The following is a 17,618-nucleotide window of genomic DNA, read 5'->3' as shown; positions in this document are numbered from 1 at the left end:
TACTAAGTGAAGTGAGTTTTATCTATAATTTAATCCGTGATAGTTAGTGTTACTGAATGCCATTAAATATAACTCTCAAAATAATCGGACTTATCATATGATTTGCAGAATACGTAATTAACTTAGTTTTATAAAATCTTAACCAAAATATAAAACGAGTAAAAGCTACGTCTTTTTTGCGTTCACCCTTGGCGTGTAAAGAAAGCTTTGGCTGTTTTCTTTGGTTCAGGTCAGGACGAGTGCACAGAGTTGGGAACGGTCACGGTATTTTTGCCTTTAAACAAGCTTATACGGGTTAAACACCTCATCGTCTTGATCACTCAATGAACGGTTAACCCAATTGAAAATGTTTAAAAATTTATTGTGATCTTATGAATCTGAAAATGGATGGATGGAAAAGTGAAAATGAAAGAAGGATTCTTTGCTCTTTAAGTTTTTATTTGAATATATTACATCTTCAAAATATATTGCACTATGAACCTATAAAAATATACAATCATCGGTAAAATCTTCTTACGCAAATAAATATCACTAGCACTATCTGGAATCGATATTGTTACCTATATACACAATACAAGTGAACCGCATTTTGTGCATTTCGTGTCTAATTTTGGCAATTCTGTTCTCTTTTTGGCACAAACTTTCCGCATTCCTCCACGTCCTAACCGTGCTTTCCAATAAATTTACAATTATCTAGAGCAACATGTTGAAAGTCTTTTGAGGGGTGGGAATTGGAATGAAACTATCTTATCTCTCTATCGCACGGCAATCACTTTCCATCGGAGGGCAAAGTAGCACAGCAATCGAACCAGAACCAGCGTTCCCGTCAGGGCGTAGACGTCCTTCCAGAACTGGTCTCCCTCCATCGAGATCTCCGAGAGGAACTTGGCCGGGTACCTGCAAAAACCATTTCAGTTAGATTAGATTGTGTACAGGTGATCAAAGGGGTAAGGTGATTTCACCTGTAGTGGCAGTATGGTTTCAGCTCGCAGTCCAAGGTCGCTCGGTTTTCGCCGTAGATCGCGTTGACGTAGCCCTCCAAGCCGTACCGTAGATAAGAGATGTGCGATCCCCATTTGAGGTAGCTCGGCAGATCGCGCAGTGTAACTCCGAAGCCGGCGAACATCATCATCGGGATAGACAACACGGGGCCGAGGAACGTGCCATTCTGAAATGGAAAGGGAAATCATAACAAATCAATGAATCTCAGTAGATGATATGGGAAACGCTAATTTTGCAAATCGTTGAGATAAGTAATCATGAGCATTACTAGTTTCAATGGTTGATAACGGGATTTTTACTTGCTATTTACTAATTGATTGGATGGATTGATTCATTGCAGAAAATTTCTGTCAAACAATCTCGTGGGATTGAAAAAAAAACTTATTTGTTGCCACAGGGATTTCATTCCCATGAACTACACTTCAACCTCTCTTTACGACCGGAATTCAGATTACGATCGTCTAATATAGGTACTCAATATTTTCACATGATCTCATATCAAACGGTCATGATGTTCAGTTTGTGGAGACATTTTAAGACCTCCTGTAGAGAGTTGCTGTAAATTATACATTTGTTTTGTCGTGAGATGGCAACTCTGTTCCATGTGATTCGATTTTTTTTAATTCGAAACCACAACTTAATAACCTGGGACCTTCCTTAGCCGAGTGGTTAGACTTCGCGGCTACGAAGTAAAGCCATGCTGAAGGTGCCTGGGCTCGATTTCCGGTAGGTCCAGGATCTTTTCGTAATGGAAATTTCCTTGACTTCCCTGGGCATAAAGTATCATCGATATGCGACCGCGAAAATGGCAACTTAGGCAAAGAAAGCTGTCAGTTAACAACTGTGGAAGTGCTCATAAGAACACTAAGCTGAGAAGCAGGTTTTGCCCTAGTGGGGACGGTAATGCCAAGAAGAAGGAGAGGAACAAGATAACAAAGTCGTAACAGCTACTAATCAAAATCGTATAAAGTACAAAAAAGCTAGTATGAAATCAGGCAATACTGTTCGTATATGAATATAGGCTCAGGTTCATCGCAATTCAATCTGAAAGCATTACATAACGTAAAATTCAAATGTTTAGGAAATGTAAAATTATATATGAGACCATGCAGCTTTACTGCCATTCAGGGTAAATGATGACAAATTCTTATAGTAGTTGCCACATTTTCACGGATAAATTTGAGCTTGAACTTGATTTTGATTGGCCACCCGTAGTTGCTACTCCAGTATCGCCAGGTCAGCTGCACTTACACAAAGAACCAACCAGATGCCTGCTTGGGACTAATAGACACCCATACACTGAGGTGCTGGTGATCTTCTGTAACAAAAGCGCCTGCCACGTAAAAATGCAGCCCAATAAGGGAAAGGGGGAGGAATTGATGATTCATTTAGCCAACACAAGACCGGATATACCCCTGCATCAACGTCAATTCATGCGGGCAGGTGTAGGAGAGATAATTTCATGGCAGAGAGGATTGCTGATTGCTGCCTATAAACCATGCGAAAGGAAAGGCGTGCTATAATGGTGCAGAGTGGAAGCGTAGGGAAACGGTTTTTTGTACGTCTCTGGTTCTAGCAAATGCAATGAACTGTGATATATTAAGAGTGGAAGATAGAAGCAAGTCAAAGATACAACTTTTAAGTACGAGGAAAGGGACACTGCCAGAGATTGAACCCATGACCTTCTGCTTATAATGCAGAAGCGGTAGTCATTAGACGCAGTTGGCATATTTACGCGGATAAATCATAAAAATTGCAATACAATGGTCCTGGAATTGCAATATATCAAACTATATACGAGACAACTAATCTGATTGTTCAACAAAGAACGAGAGAGAGCCTAAAACTTTCCTGAAGTTAAAGACAAAAAATTGTCCCATTGACGATACACTAAACTGCAGCTGGCAACACTGCTAAATTCGTTTCTGAAATATAGGATTAACTGCATTAATACATGATTAGACAATCCGAATAATTGTAAATATCCCAATTCTGAATAATGTTCAATTTGCTTCGAATTTACGGTACCGAAATGCCGAAAACACCGAAAGGTAGAAAGGTGAATGGGAGATCTATAAGGATTATTTGATTGAAATGGAAGGTGAAATTTTTTTTAAAAATTCTGCACACGTGTCAGTTGAAACGAAATTTTGATCCCCTCTTCCCAGAAGACCCCCTTGGACTTTATATTCACTTGCATGCACCAACTGGAAATGGCTTTAAACTGCTCTAGATCACGATGAACTTCATAAGAGAGAATCGAGGAATTGGATTTTGAGGCTCTCGATTATCTGGAGTATCGATTTTTTTTTCACTACAGATAATCGAATCACTAAAAGAGAAATTAAAATCTGCGATAAAAGAACTTAAATATTATTTTTCGTTGTTTTATTTATATGATGCAGTGGCGTAGCCAGAAATTATTCCTAAGAACCTAAAGGATCATGAGAAGAAAATTAATTTTTAAACTGGCATACATAAAAAAATTCGAACCCCTCTTTTCTTACCTACGTCCAAAACTGCTAAACCATTCATACTGTATACTGCCCTTCTACGCCTACAAGTCCTATGTTCTATGCAAACCTTATGGACCGCGGGACAAATATGCGTAGAACGGCAGTATATTGAAATACTAAATTATATAAAAATTATGCATAAAAACTGAAAAACAAGAATATAAAAGAATATATTCCGGATAATCGAGTCTAAAATTCCGGATAATCAAATCCCGGATAATCGAGTCTGACCTGTACCATTTTGTCTCAAATTCCGAACGAGACTCATATTCTGAACAGTGGCAGTGGGCATTTCAGAGGTAAGAATTGATCCTCGGCGTGTGAGGTGTTAGTTCTAACCACTACCCCAGGCCCGTCTCCTCATTTCTGTATGTTTTTTAATTTTTAATTTTCTCCAGAAATTTCGTGAGAACCTAGGCATTTCACAAAGAATCATAGATTATTCCGAAGATTTCTCCAGGAGTTCATTAGGTAGTTCCCGTAGAATTCCTCCAAGAATTTTGTTTCGGATATCTCACGTCAGAGGCGCATCCACGTTCGAAATCATGGTTAGGACAAACGTTGGCAAATATTTTGTGCACAGTGAAGCTAAGAAAATAACAATATTGAAAGGCTCAAACGCAAAGGGGTGAAGAGACATTGAATGAGGAAATTCTACTGTTTTCAAGCGTTCTAACGATATTTTAAGATGGTTTTTCCGTTCGTTCAACAGAAAAACATAATTCTCAAACCACTGGCTTATTTTTTGACTCCAATTTGTATAGAATGAAAAAAGAAATCTGTAAAAACATCAGAGTAGATTTTCTCTAAACTAGGTTTTTGTCATTGGCACCATCTTGTTTCTAACCCCCTCATTTTCATGCCAGTCGCCCAAGACTTTTTTCTTTACAGTGCTGGTAGCAACTAAATGCCTTAAAAATAGGAAGCCAAGAAAACAAAACGAAACCAAATAGGAACCAGGAGATAAGAATTAAATTCTTCAAATCATCAGAGCGGACATTTCTTTGAGATCTAAGTCTGTTTTCATAATTCCTCGTGCCATTATAACAAGTATTATGTATGTGTTTTTTCATGATTTTATCTAGGAATTTCATTAGATGTTTTTTTCAGGCTTGTGATCAAATGTTCAGAAATTTCTCTGGTAATTTCTATAGGAGTTAATTTAATGATTATTTTCTAAAAAATTCTCCAAAAATCTTGTTTCATTCTGAATTTTGCCAAGGAGAACCACAGAATAGAAGTTTCGCTGAAGATTATTTCAAAAATCATCCAAATTATGCCAAAAAATCTTTAAGAATTTGAGCTTAAGCTTGAGCTTGAACTTGAGCTTGATTGGCCGCCCGTGGTTGCTACTCCAGTGTCGCCAGATCAGCTGCACTTGCACAAGGAACCAACCAGATGGTCTGTGGTTCTGCTTGGGATTAACAGACACCCTCAGTGTATAAGTGCTGGTAATCTTCTATTTTTAGGCAACAATGGTGCCTACCACGTCAGAATGCAGACCAATGAGGGGAAGGGGAAGGAGTTGATGATGCATTGAACTGGCTCCCACGGTAGATCGTATATACCACTGCGTCTACGTCAGTTCAGGCGGGAAGGGGTAAGGGGTCCCAAGTAAGTGATTCATACAAATTGGTATGTTTTGTGGTGAATATGGATAACTTTATTTTGTACACTTACACAAACAGCGCAAAAAATGGCGGCTTATAAAACATCTTTCATGTCATAGAAGATGTTTCCCAATACATCATTAGAACATACAATTATGTGTTAAAGATGTATTACATAGCATCACGAATACTTACTTGTTATATTGAAGCTAAGAAGATGTATTGTTTTACAAATTACATCTATTTTTGTTTTGATAGCATCAGTTCGAAACAAAATCAAAATAATGAAAGTAATTGTTTTTTTTCTCTTCACGAATTGCTTATGGTGATAATTAACTTTTCTTCTGTTGATTCCCAATAGTGTACTCAAACTGTGTGCGGCATCCTTAAAATATGTGTGCCATCATAGAATTTTTCAGCGGATCAATTCCCAATATCAGTAACACAATATGGCGTCTTCCTCACAAAGCCTGCAGTGCCGTCAAAAAATGTTCGGATGTTTATCGATTAAATATTCTAAACTTTCTATAAACATCATGTTACTAAGTAACATTCACATTAATATCAATCGAACTACCCTGAATAACACACTACTTGTGGATAATCACAATGTGTTTATTGCGCTCACTTCTCAAATTACCATTCGGACAGCATAAATCAAACGACTTTGTATAATACGCCGTGGAAATTTTTTGGACCGTCAATGTTGTCCGCGGCAAATTTTTACTTTGCATTCGTACGTGCCACGTGGCAACTGAAGCTCTTGTATAGTTAGTTTGAACAACATATTTAAGACGTAAAAATAACATGCATACATCTCAAACCATCAAGTTGGCTCAAACGTGTGTTCATAGTGCGCTACTGACGTTTTACTTAGCATCTCATTTTCAAGAAAGGTAATGAAGTAATATACTTGTATAATCAACGTATTCAATACGCATCAGAAACATATGTTTTTTTGATTGAACGTTGTGATGTAACTTGTAATCATCAAACCTTACTATGACTGTATTTCACCACAAGATGTTTTTCAATAGGATTATAATACTGTTGTAACACATCATATGTCAATCTCGAATAGCATCGATTATCGCTGTAGCTTAGCTGTAATGACGATGGACTTCAAAGAATAACAGAGCATGTGCTACTGTATAGAATGCTTGCATTTATATTGGTGAACAATCTCGGCTCCACTATGCATTACTTGGTGGTGTAGTGATAAATAGTTGACTGCTGAATCCAAAGTTCACGTGTTCGAGACCCGGTGAAAACTTTTTTTAAATTTTCATCAAATTTTTGTGGCATCGTATGTCTGATTGTAAAAATGTGGAAAAGTCGTGCGAAGTGCTAAGATAGCCTCCACTTTGATAGGTGTAAAATGGTTTGTAAAGTTTATACCAGCTGAAAATTGTCTTTTTGTCATCTTAAAAATTAAAGTTCAATACTTTGATCGTCATAGGCCCGGGTCAAAATGAACAACTTGCCTGATGTTAATGCATCTTCATGGTGTTTGAATGTTATTGAAAACTAGTTCAAAATATTTTTTGGCACATACGTTTTGATAACGTAAACATGTGCGGTTTAAATCTTAAAAAAGTTATATTACGCTCCTGAATACCTAGACCGTTTGTTTTATTTCTAATTCATGATTTTGCATGACATGTTTTTCAAATACTGTACTATAGCTCATATATAACACAAGATGTTATATAATACTCATATAGAGCTTCAATATATCGTTAATGCTGCACAAAAAGATGTATTTGGTGTTACTTGGGGTGGAGTTATTTTTATGGCAGACTGGAACTGGAAAATTCGGTTGAAGGATTAGTAAATAAATATCTGAAGGAAATTCTAGATAAGTTTTGGAAGAAAGCAAAGTAACACCTGAGGAAATTACTGAAGGTAAGGGAAAACCAACTAATTTTTGATCCATAAAGATACTTTAGAGACCTTCTACTTACAAAAATTAAAAACTTTTCAGACTCTGGTATTAAAAAAAGGGACCATGTTTCTAAAAAGCAAACCTACTACCAGTCCTGTCTTTAGGATCATTCATTGGATCAACTTTTGCTATTATTCATATTAAAAACAAAATATGAATATCCTTTATATTCATATATAATCAGTGAGGTTGTTCTAATTTCCTTATCTATTTCTAGATAAAATATGAATTAACAATAAAAATCAATTTGTAAATTTGTGTAGTTTTTTTTTCTTTGAACCGAAGTGACCCGGCTAATCGCTAAAGTTTTCAAAACAATCTAAAGATGCTTGAAAAATGTTCTAGAGTCAGTGTTCCCTTAGTTGCGGGCACACACAAACAGACGTCACACTCTCATCGATGTCCATCGACCAACTTTTTCCTGATCGATTCGAATATATGGTAGGTGGTGAATCGACCACCCGCAGCGCTCGCGTCGTTTTTGTTCGTGTTTGACGTTTACACACTACCGCCACCTGTTGGCCCATCGGCCAACTACAGTATTTTTAGCATTGGGCGTACATGTTTTTGCGACTATGATTTTGATCGCGATTTGTTCTAAGTGTTACGTCTGTTTCTCTATGTTGTGGGTGTTCCTTTAGTTGCGGTAGTACCGTTTTCACTGACTTTATTCCATTAGCCACAGAACCGACACTGCCAATCGACGTATTGGCTTGTTGATACACGGAATAGTTGAGAAGAGCGTTTAAATTGCTTTAAAACTGATGAAATATCACTAAAATTACTAAAACTGTTCTTGCTTGTACCAATAGTTGTGGTAAAGTGTTCCTATAGTAGAGGATCCCATAAGAAAACAACGGATACCGCAACTATAGGAACACAAATTAAAAATATACCGCAACTAAAGGAACAGTGTACCAATAGTGGAGGTATTATTTTTCACTGATATGCCGTGGATAACTGTGAAGAAATCATTTTTCTGATTAAGTCAATGGTCATTACTTCCCGTTACAACATTACCATGTACATGATTTTCGCTTCTTGAATTTATGCTTTTTAATAAAATTCAATCGTGCTTAGTACCTCCACTATTGGTACATCTACCCTAGACCTTTGTAGATTCCTTCGAAATTCTGTAGAAATCATTGGAAGATATTCTAGAGTAACAACTGGAAAATTCGGTTGAAGGATTAGTGAATAAATATCTGGAGGAAATTCTAGATAAGTTTTGGAAGAAATGAAAGTAACTTCTGAGGAAATTACTGGAGGTAAGGGAAGACCACCTAATTTTTTATCCATAAAGATACTTTAGAGACCTTCTACAAAAATTAAAAACTTTCAGATACTTGTATTAAAAAAGGCACCATGTTTCTAAAAAGCAAACCTACTACCAGTCCTGTCTTTAGGATCATTCATTGGATCAACTTTTGCTATCAGTCATATTAAAAACAAAATATGAATATCCTTTATTCATATATAATCAGTGAGGTTGTGCTAATTTCCTCATTTTTTTCTAGATAACAAATGAATGAACAATAACAATGAATTTGTGAATTCGAGTAGTTTTTTTTTTCTTGGAACCGAAGTGACCCAACTAATCGCTAAAAATTTCAATACAATCTAAAGATGCTTGAAAAGTTTTATAGCACAGAAATTCCATCGAATATTTCACTGGAATTTCTTCAACAGTTCTGCAAAAAAAAACCTTCGAAAAATCTCCATAATCTACTCAAAATATTTTTATAAATCTTGTTCTGCTGATCTGCTAATCTTGTATTATTTTTTGTTGAATCATGGGTAAGAAAATCGTTTGACTGTCCTACTCAGGTGTTTTTGTTTTTGTCCTACCTGTCCTACCTACTTCCCGGGCCACTGTCTCACGCGATTAACCTAATATTTTTCAAAGATAACTATAAAAATCACCTAACAGATTCCATCAGGAATTCTTCTAGATATAAGATTCTTTTGATATCTTTCAAGGAAGTCTTAAGTCCTCTAGGATTTTATCCGGTAATTTCTTCATCTATTAAAATCACCAAGATTTTCGTTCAGAACATTTTCCACAAATCGTTGTTCTAGAAGGTAATTATCAAATAAATTATTATATTGTTGTTTTTCTGGGAAAAGGGCCCCCACAAGACATTGGCACCACATTTGTAAATCCAGCCCTGGCTGGAGTCATCATCACATGTGAGTTGTGTGAGCCATGGCTGAGCTGATTTGTACATATTGAAACACCTCAGTCAGACAAAAGTAGATTCTCAAGGTGTTATGTGATTGGATGGTGTCCGCTACAGATGCTGCATGTTGGAAGATTGATTGTGACATTTCGAAATTTCAAAACAATGGATAACGCAAAATTCCTAGTACAATTTTGCTAAAGATTCCGGTGTACAAAATTGCAGGAAATTTGAAATACTGAACCTTATCGATCTTCCATGAAGTTGTTGCCGAATGCTTCAAAATTTTGTTGCTGCATGAAAACTTACCTAGATAAAAGTGAAAATTTATTCCTACATTGCTAAAAATTTGGTATCGGGGTTGTTAAGAATCATGATCAGCTTGCGACACTGACGAAACGAGTCTTTTCACTGTCACTAGACGAAGCTATATTTCATGAGCTCATTTCGTCATGTAGCTATGATGGAGCTCTCGCGAGAGCAATTTAAATTTTGTTCAACTATTAACATTTCTATCTCATTTCGGAGAATTTTGGGAAGTAAATGTGTTTAATAAGTAAAGTGAACATCTATCCATGATTCCAGCAATATAAACAACAATAACACAAGATAATGAGCTAAAAATTCTCTAGTTTACGATTCCCTCACAAGCCGTAGCGACGGAAAAATGAAAGTGAATTTGAAGTTTGTCATTGTCTCACCGTCCAATGATAGTAAGGGAAGTATCTATGTTAAGGACATTATAAAGCAAGGCCAGAAATGGCGTCTAACATGGCACCTATCGCACTTGCCCTCCTTTCCACCCCTCTTGCCATACATTTGGTTTGGACAAAAATATGCAAACTTGTGAATCGAATTTTACGGTTCTTATCTTTAGATTGTGATTCGAAAGTGCTATATCTGGCACACATGGTTATATTCTACCCACTGAAACTAAGTTTGGTGCACAATTGTAATCAGGAGACGTAGCTCGTGCATTTTTCAAACCATGCACAGTTTCCATTTCTTTCAGCTTCTTCCTCCATTCTTGATGGCATCAATTTAGCAGCAAAATTCTCACTGTATTTTTACACATAGTTTTAACGTAAAAATCGATAGAAATGTAATCACTACAACCGCGCACATCTAAATTTTCTATAACTTTCATTAAAATACCGAAAAAACCTTGCAAATCGCGTTGAACTGCCTTTATTTTTCCAATTCCAATTTCACTTTTACGGAGAGTAAACACTTGCGGCGGTGACTATAAGAAGTCATGTTGTGTGGTAGTATTAGTGACTTTTCCAGCAGTGGGGCCGGAATTGTTTCTAAATAATTTATACAAATCACATATTTTTGCCGTATTTCCGAGACATTGTGCTTCAAAAATTAAAACAATGATTTTTTTCCATTTCAATATATAGGAATAAATCCGGATAAAAGTCAAGATTAAGAACATTCAGTGTGAGCTTACCGCAACACTGCCATTTAGCTAGCTAATCAAAACAAACTTTGACAGTTTGTTCTTATGGTGTTATCTGTAACATGATTCTTGTTCTTACAAATACAATCACTATATGGGAAAAAGTTTACTTTACCAGCACTCATGCATTTTTTATGTGGCTTCCTTTTATAATGTCCTTAAAGTTCAACACTCCGACATCATAATCATCATCATCATCAAAACTTCAAGCACAGTTTTTGTGTTCAAAACTTAAAATTTTTCGACGAAAATGTATTCACTGTGTTTCGGTTGGAGAATAGAATGCAGTGAACACATTTTTAATGAATTTTTTTTTTTGATTTTGAACGAAAAAACTGCTTTTGAAAATTCCGAAATCAATGACGAATCCAGCCCCCTTAAAGTTGCGCGACACTCTCTATTTACATTGACGCTTTCCACCACTGTCTGGGATTCTGAACCTTCCATAATTATTATTAGGCAGTGTTGCCAGCTACATTAACATTTTTGCCTCGGTAGACCGTATGGCATGGCCCACCTGCTTCAATTTTGGTGAACATTCTACATCGTAAATTAATATATACTGGTGTTTCAATGTAACACCACCATATAATTATGACAATGACAATCGAATAGTGTCTAATAGAATCTTAGACCAGAGTTTGCTTCACATGCTTCAACTAAACTGAACATCCTGGATTAGTATTTTGACGACTATCCGTTGCCTTTTTTTAAAAACATTTTCATAATCATTTTTATACGATCGATTCTTTTTAAGAGTCTTAACCCACTAATACCCAAATTTTTATTTTCGATCTAAATATCATTTTTCGTTATCGAAAATCGTTCTAAACACGTTTTGGGCAATGATTTATTTTTATTCGCAAATCTGTGAATTTTGGTTTTTGATTTTTATAATTTTTATTTTTGAACATCCCTATTCTTTTTTATTTTTTCTTGAAGCCTCTCCTGAGTACTGATTTTTGACAATAATAAAAAATCACATTTTTACGGTACTTTAGAAAATATTAATTTTTTATTTTTTTTTTCTAAGAATGTTTTAACGGAAAAACAGATTTGAAATTATTTCAACACCATCAGGCTCTTTTTCTGTGATAGGTTGATTGTAGAAAATAATAGAGATACGATTTTTTATATTACACGTTAAATTAACCCCAGGCATTTATAGGTTATACAAGAATACAATTTTTCAAACATTTTTCAAAAATACAAAAACGTTTGAAAAGTCATAAAGAACTTCCCTAATATGCGTGTTATGAGTCAAGGTTTAAGCCAAAAATAAAATCATTTTTATTTTCGAGCTACAAAAAAATACACAAATTTGCAAAGTGTACCCCGTCTAAAGGCGGGGTTGGGTATTAGAGGGTTAAGAGGAGGTCAGAGTGCATTACTTATAAGTATCAATTACAATAAATCATCACTTACCACTACATTGAACCAGGCACCAATTGCAAGTCCGATGCTCTGCGCTATGAGCACGATGAGGAAACTGATCGTGAAGAACATTCCGAATCGGAACCATTCCATCGGTTGACCACTCATGAAGTAAATGATACAAGTAAACAACATACAGCAGAAGAACTGTCGAAAAAAAAAAACAAATTCAATTAAACGACGATTCACAATGGAAACACAAAGCATGCAACTCACCGAAAGAGGTAGGTCAATCAAATTCACAGACAGATAATAGCTTTTGAGTGAGTACCATCGATTGAAATGCTCCTTCAGAATGACTCCCATCTCGGTGGGGACTGTTAAATAGAATGATTTGTAAAAATTTTGCCATCCAGCCCAAACAATCCTCGCAACTTACACGTTAATACCGTCAACATCATCGTCGCCATCATGTGGTGCATCAGAATTGAGAACAGCAGATTGTAGTTGTCCAACACGCGTGAGCCTTCGTTTCCGGCATCGACGAACAGAAATCCAAGCATGGCAGCGATACATATGTTGACTCCGATCCGTAAATGAGTCAACGTGGCATCCCGTTTCGCTTTGATAATACCCCGCTTGATCAACACTTCCAGCTGGTGAAACTGGGAGGTCGCCGTTAGATCCTCACTTTGCTCGATCACCTTTTTCAGGGGGTATTTTTTCCGTAGCTGCTCCAATTTAAGCACCTTACTTCTGTCACTGAACCAATCCGTGCTTTCGCCGTTTCCCATCTCGGTCACCATGGTTTGAATCTTATCCATTCCGTGCTCCCCGCAAGCCAACTCAATCACTGTCAAATGAAAACGTTATCGTAAGCGAAAATGATCAACCCTACCCTACAATCACCAACTTACCATAATCAGCTGGGTTGTGGTACACCGGACAGGGCATGTCCACCGTCTGCAGAAAAGGTACTAGATTGGTGGTACAGCCCTGGTACATACACTCCCCACTCGAGAGGACGTACACCTGGTCAAACTCTTGGAACAGTTTGGCCGAAGGCTGGTGAATGGTGCAAATAATCGTTCGGCCTTGCTTAGCGAGCTGTTTGAGCAAATCCACCACTTGGTTGCAGGAGTAGCTATCGAGACCACTGTGAACAATGGCAACTTGTGGTAAGCCATTCGCAGAAAAGAAGTATGAGCTTAGTAAACTTACGTGGTGGGTTCGTCCAAGAACATGATCGTCGGATTGTTGATCAATTCGAGTGCTATCGAGAGGCGCTTTTTCTGTCCACCCGATAACCGACTCGTGATGGTGTGCTGGTGCTCGTAGAGGCCAAGTACAGTTAGAATGTCTTCGATCTGAAAAAATGAGCAATAGCATACTTGAATACTGATTATTGTATTTTGCAGAACAATTATTATTATTGTTATTATCTTTATTAGGGAGATTATCAGCCCACGGCTGGCTCATCTCCATATGAAAAAGGAAAAGTTCTGAAGCTACCTTAAGGGCAGCAGCAGATTACAGAATTGTTACAGAGTATAACTTAATTTTTTCCTACTCACAGTTAAATCTAGTAGGGAAGGTGTACCGGTATTCGCCATGTTCCAGTTATTCGCCACCCAGGATTATATACCGTTTTACGACATATATGGTTGCGAATTGTTTCGTGTTCGCTAAACTGCTTTGATATGATACGGAAACATCCTTTGAAACCGCAAAATTTTCTCATAAAATAATAAAAAAAAAAAAGATTTTCCTTAAAATTTTTGCTCCTTTGCACCTATTTTTCGCCATGGTGTTCCTGATTCGCCACCCTCCATAAGAATCAACGTAGGTGGCGAATTCAGGAACCGAAATTAAAATCGTGGCGAATACTGGTGCAAGTGGTCCAGTATTCACCACCCCTATTTTTAATACAAAAACAAAGTTTCTGATTAGTTTTTATATTATCCCTGCTGAGCATGGATTGAAAGCTTTCGTTTAATGTTTTTACAGTAACAAAAGGTCGTTTGATTTATGTATGAAAAATATGTTTCCTTAGGGTGGCCAAAACTGGTACACTTCCCTATTAGAATTTATACGGAAGGGTTTATCAAAAAAAGAAATGCAATCAGAGTACCAGATACTGTCGAAAATTCTTGCGTCCTTTAGAAAATTTATCAATCGTAGTTCAGGTGATGGATCATTTTGAAGCGCTCAGACTATATCGGTGATGTCATGTATTCTCCGCAAATCTTCGAGAGCCGGACAGTTACTTACGATATGCTCGGTAGTGCATTGTTCTCCACACGAATCTCATTGTCGACGAAACCTGGTTGCTTCTCCGCTCATGTAATGGGATATTCTGCTGTGCCCGGTCCTTAATCTTGAAAGAACAACCTGCTCCCTCCGAGTCAGCAGATCTTCCCATGGATTAGGAGTGTTTTGACCTTGCGGCAGAATAGTGTTTGTTCGCGTCGCCATTCTTGAGACCAAGCGTCCCAGATTCGATAATGTCATCTCCGGGAATTTTCCTTTTTAACTGTGGACTATTTCGACCAATTCCCACTACAACGTCTGCCTTTTCGTTTCCAGTAATACCGCAATGACCAAGAACCCACATGAACGTCACGTCGATCTTACTTTTATCCAGCGTGGCCTGGATGCCCTTGATGTATGGGTGTTTGTTTGTTGGTGACTGAATTGCATCCAGGTTACTGGCTGAATCTGTTACAATTAGGATCGGTTTGTCGCCTGGTGAGCCCAATTCAGCGCATGCTGACAAAGCTGGGATTGATGCGACATTCTTCAAGGTTCCTCGATTGCTTCGTGAACGCTTCTGTGAGATACTTCTTATCATGCTGACTCGGTTTCTGCAGGCTACCTTAACGTTTTTGAAATGGGCTGGAACGAAAGGTTCCGATCCAGGGTTATTCCAAGAATTTTAAATTGATTCCGTATGGGGCGATCCTTTAATTACCCCCATGATAAGATTTTTTGTATGAAAATTGAAAATAATTTGTATGACGCATAAGAAATCTCAAAACCCAATCCCTTACGTTATTAATGGACCACCCCTATAGGTATCGGGATCTTGTTTATAGAGATGTTCGCCGGTGGTAGATGATTGGAATTACAAATATGAATTCGCACGCATTTCTCCACCGAGATGTCTAATCCTGTCTTTTTGGTCCATTTTTCTTAGCCGATACTGCTGCCTGTAGTTTACTCCTTGTACTTCTCGTGTGTTTTCCACTCGTTAATAGAAGAATATCATCGGCATATACTAGTATAAAAACTCCTTTTGGGAGCACAAGGTCATTGCCACCAGAAATAAGATAACTGCCAAGACAGATCCCTGTGGTACCCCTGTTTCCTCCTTTGAAACTTTGGAGCGGTGCTTCCCGACTAAAACTTGGAAACTCTGTCCGTTCAAAAAGTTCTTTACAAAGGCAAACATGTTGTCTGAGATGCCCCATTTAGTAAGTTTTTATAAGATTGCTGGAATCCAGACTCAGTTATAGGCCTTTGCTAGATCTAGCGAGACCATTTCCACATGCTCGTTGTTATTAAGCGATTTATTCAGAATTTGCCCTAGGGCAGCCAGATAAGTGCCTGTCCCAAAACCTGGTCGGAAGGCATGCTGCCGGTGATCCAACAGACGTTTGTTTTCCAGGAAGTTCATTAGTCTTCGGTTCACCATCCGTTAAGTCACCTTGGATAGGCAGCTTGTAAGGGCGATAGGGCGATAATTGCCGGTGTCTGCAGCCGGACCTGTATTCTTCGGGATAGGCACAACCAGGCTATGTCGCCAAGTTTCTGGAAGAGTTCCGCCAAGCCACTCTCTGTTAATGCCTTTAAATAGCGCCAGCTTTCCGCTCGGTGGAAGGTTTTTGAGCATGGGATATCCTATTTCGTCCGGTCCTGCCGACTTACCTTTGGTTTTTTTGACCGCAAACTCTAGTTCGCCAGTTGTGAAAGGCAGATTGAAACTCTGTCCTTTATCTGGAGGGATCGGGAGGTTGCGTATTCTGAGGACTGTAAGGACTTTTGAAAACACTCAGGGTAAAAATGAAAAGATGATAGTTTTTGGAAATGTTCGACCAAAGCATCTGCTATTTTTCCAGGATCTCGTGTTAACACACCATCTACTTTGAGGGTCATGCCTTTCACTCTTCTTTTCTCTTGGAGAAAAAATTATTCTTATCCAAAGCTCAGATGCCGTTTGCTCCTCGCTTATCCCATCCAAGAACTCTCTCCATGATGTTTCTTTTGCCACTCGAATTATTTGTCGGCATTCGTTTCTAGATGTACTGTATTCTTCCTGCGCCTTGTTGCAGTCAGGATGCCCTTGCGGCAGTTTTTTCTGTAGTCTTCGAAATTTTCTTAAGTTTTTCCGACGCAGCTTTAGGCGGCATCCCAAAATTACGTAACGCTCTAGGGGGAGGGGGAGCAGGCTCAAGCGTTACGGCTCATACAAAAATTTATAGTTTTTCATACAAAAAGCGTTACGGAGGGGGGGAGGGGGTCAAAAAATTTCCAATTTTAGCGTTACGTAATAAATGGACGCTGCCTTACAGCTTTTCGCGTATCCTCATTCCACCAATGAAGTGCACGAAGACCGGCATTTGAGCTAGATTGCGGTATTGTTTGGGATGCAGTGGAACATAACAGGTCGGCAAATTCGTCATGTGACTCTTGTGGGACAAAGCTAGTTATTCATCGATTTCGTTCTGAAAAGCTGGCCAATCGGCTTGATCGAACAGCCATTTTGGTCGACGGGTTGTTTCCGGGGCAGTGGTACTTTCCAGTGTAAGAGATATTGGAAAATGGTCACATGAAGGTCTGTCTCAACGGCTCAGAGAAGACGTTTTGTTATCCGGGTTGAAACGAGAGAGACATCAATGGAACTTTCAGTGTTCCACTGGGAAAAAGTGGGAGAGCCGTCGTTCAGAATTGTTAGATCGTACTGGTTGGCTAGTTCTGCGATGACCGCTCCGCGAAAATCGTTTTGGCAGCTTCCCCACGCCATGTGATGGCCATTCGCGTCACCGAGTAAGATCACTGGACTTGAAACTTTTTCAAGTACATTTTCAAGCAATTTACTAAATCCGGGAATCTTCTGTTCATAAGGTAAAACGAGACAACGGAAACAGAGAAAGGCCACTGAATGCGAACCCCTTCTTCTTCTTCTTGGCATTAACGTCCTCACTGGGACAGAGCCTGCTTCTCAGCTTAGTGTTCTTACGAGCACTTCCATAGTTTAAAGTGACCAGACGTCCCGGATTGTGCGGGACAGTCCCGGATTCAAGACATCTGTCCCGCATTATCGAGCGTCCCGGAAAACGTCCCGGATTCGATCAGTCGGCTTCTATCATATTTCGAAAATATTAATTGAAATGTGATGATGATTTACAAAAAACCTACAATATACGACACAATCATTTGAAAATCCAGGCAAATGAAGTGGGATTTCAAAGTTAATTCTTGCAACTAAATGTTATCATTTCATAGTCGTAAGAAGTAGTTTAAAGTTTT

At 38.2% G+C, this 17,618-nt stretch overlaps 1 protein-coding gene across 1 annotated transcript in view; it reads right to left on the bottom strand.

The window, feature by feature from the left end:
* Positions 1-420: 420 nt before the first annotated feature.
* The window catches only part of LOC5570858 (ATP-binding cassette sub-family G member 4), a 52,208-nt gene continuing 35,010 nt past the window's right edge, over positions 421-17,618 (bottom strand). The window contains exons 3-9 of the mRNA XM_001653314.2: positions 13,311-13,456; positions 13,007-13,245; positions 12,529-12,942; positions 12,366-12,466; positions 12,141-12,296; positions 963-1,168; positions 421-897 (exon numbers count right to left, since the gene is read on the bottom strand). Of these exons, the coding sequence (XP_001653364.2) occupies positions 756-897; positions 963-1,168; positions 12,141-12,296; positions 12,366-12,466; positions 12,529-12,942; positions 13,007-13,245; positions 13,311-13,456 (1,404 nt within the window). The 3' untranslated portion in view covers positions 421-755. The remainder of the gene's footprint in view (positions 898-962; positions 1,169-12,140; positions 12,297-12,365; positions 12,467-12,528; positions 12,943-13,006; positions 13,246-13,310; positions 13,457-17,618) is intronic.

The sequence above is a fragment of the Aedes aegypti genome, chromosome 2 (genome assembly GCF_002204515.2).
Source record: "Aedes aegypti strain LVP_AGWG chromosome 2, AaegL5.0 Primary Assembly, whole genome shotgun sequence".
Classification (NCBI taxonomy): Eukaryota; Metazoa; Arthropoda; class Insecta; order Diptera; family Culicidae; genus Aedes; species Aedes aegypti.
The sequence above is the reverse complement of the archived record's forward strand: the minus strand, read 5'-3'. Positions and strand labels throughout refer to the sequence as shown.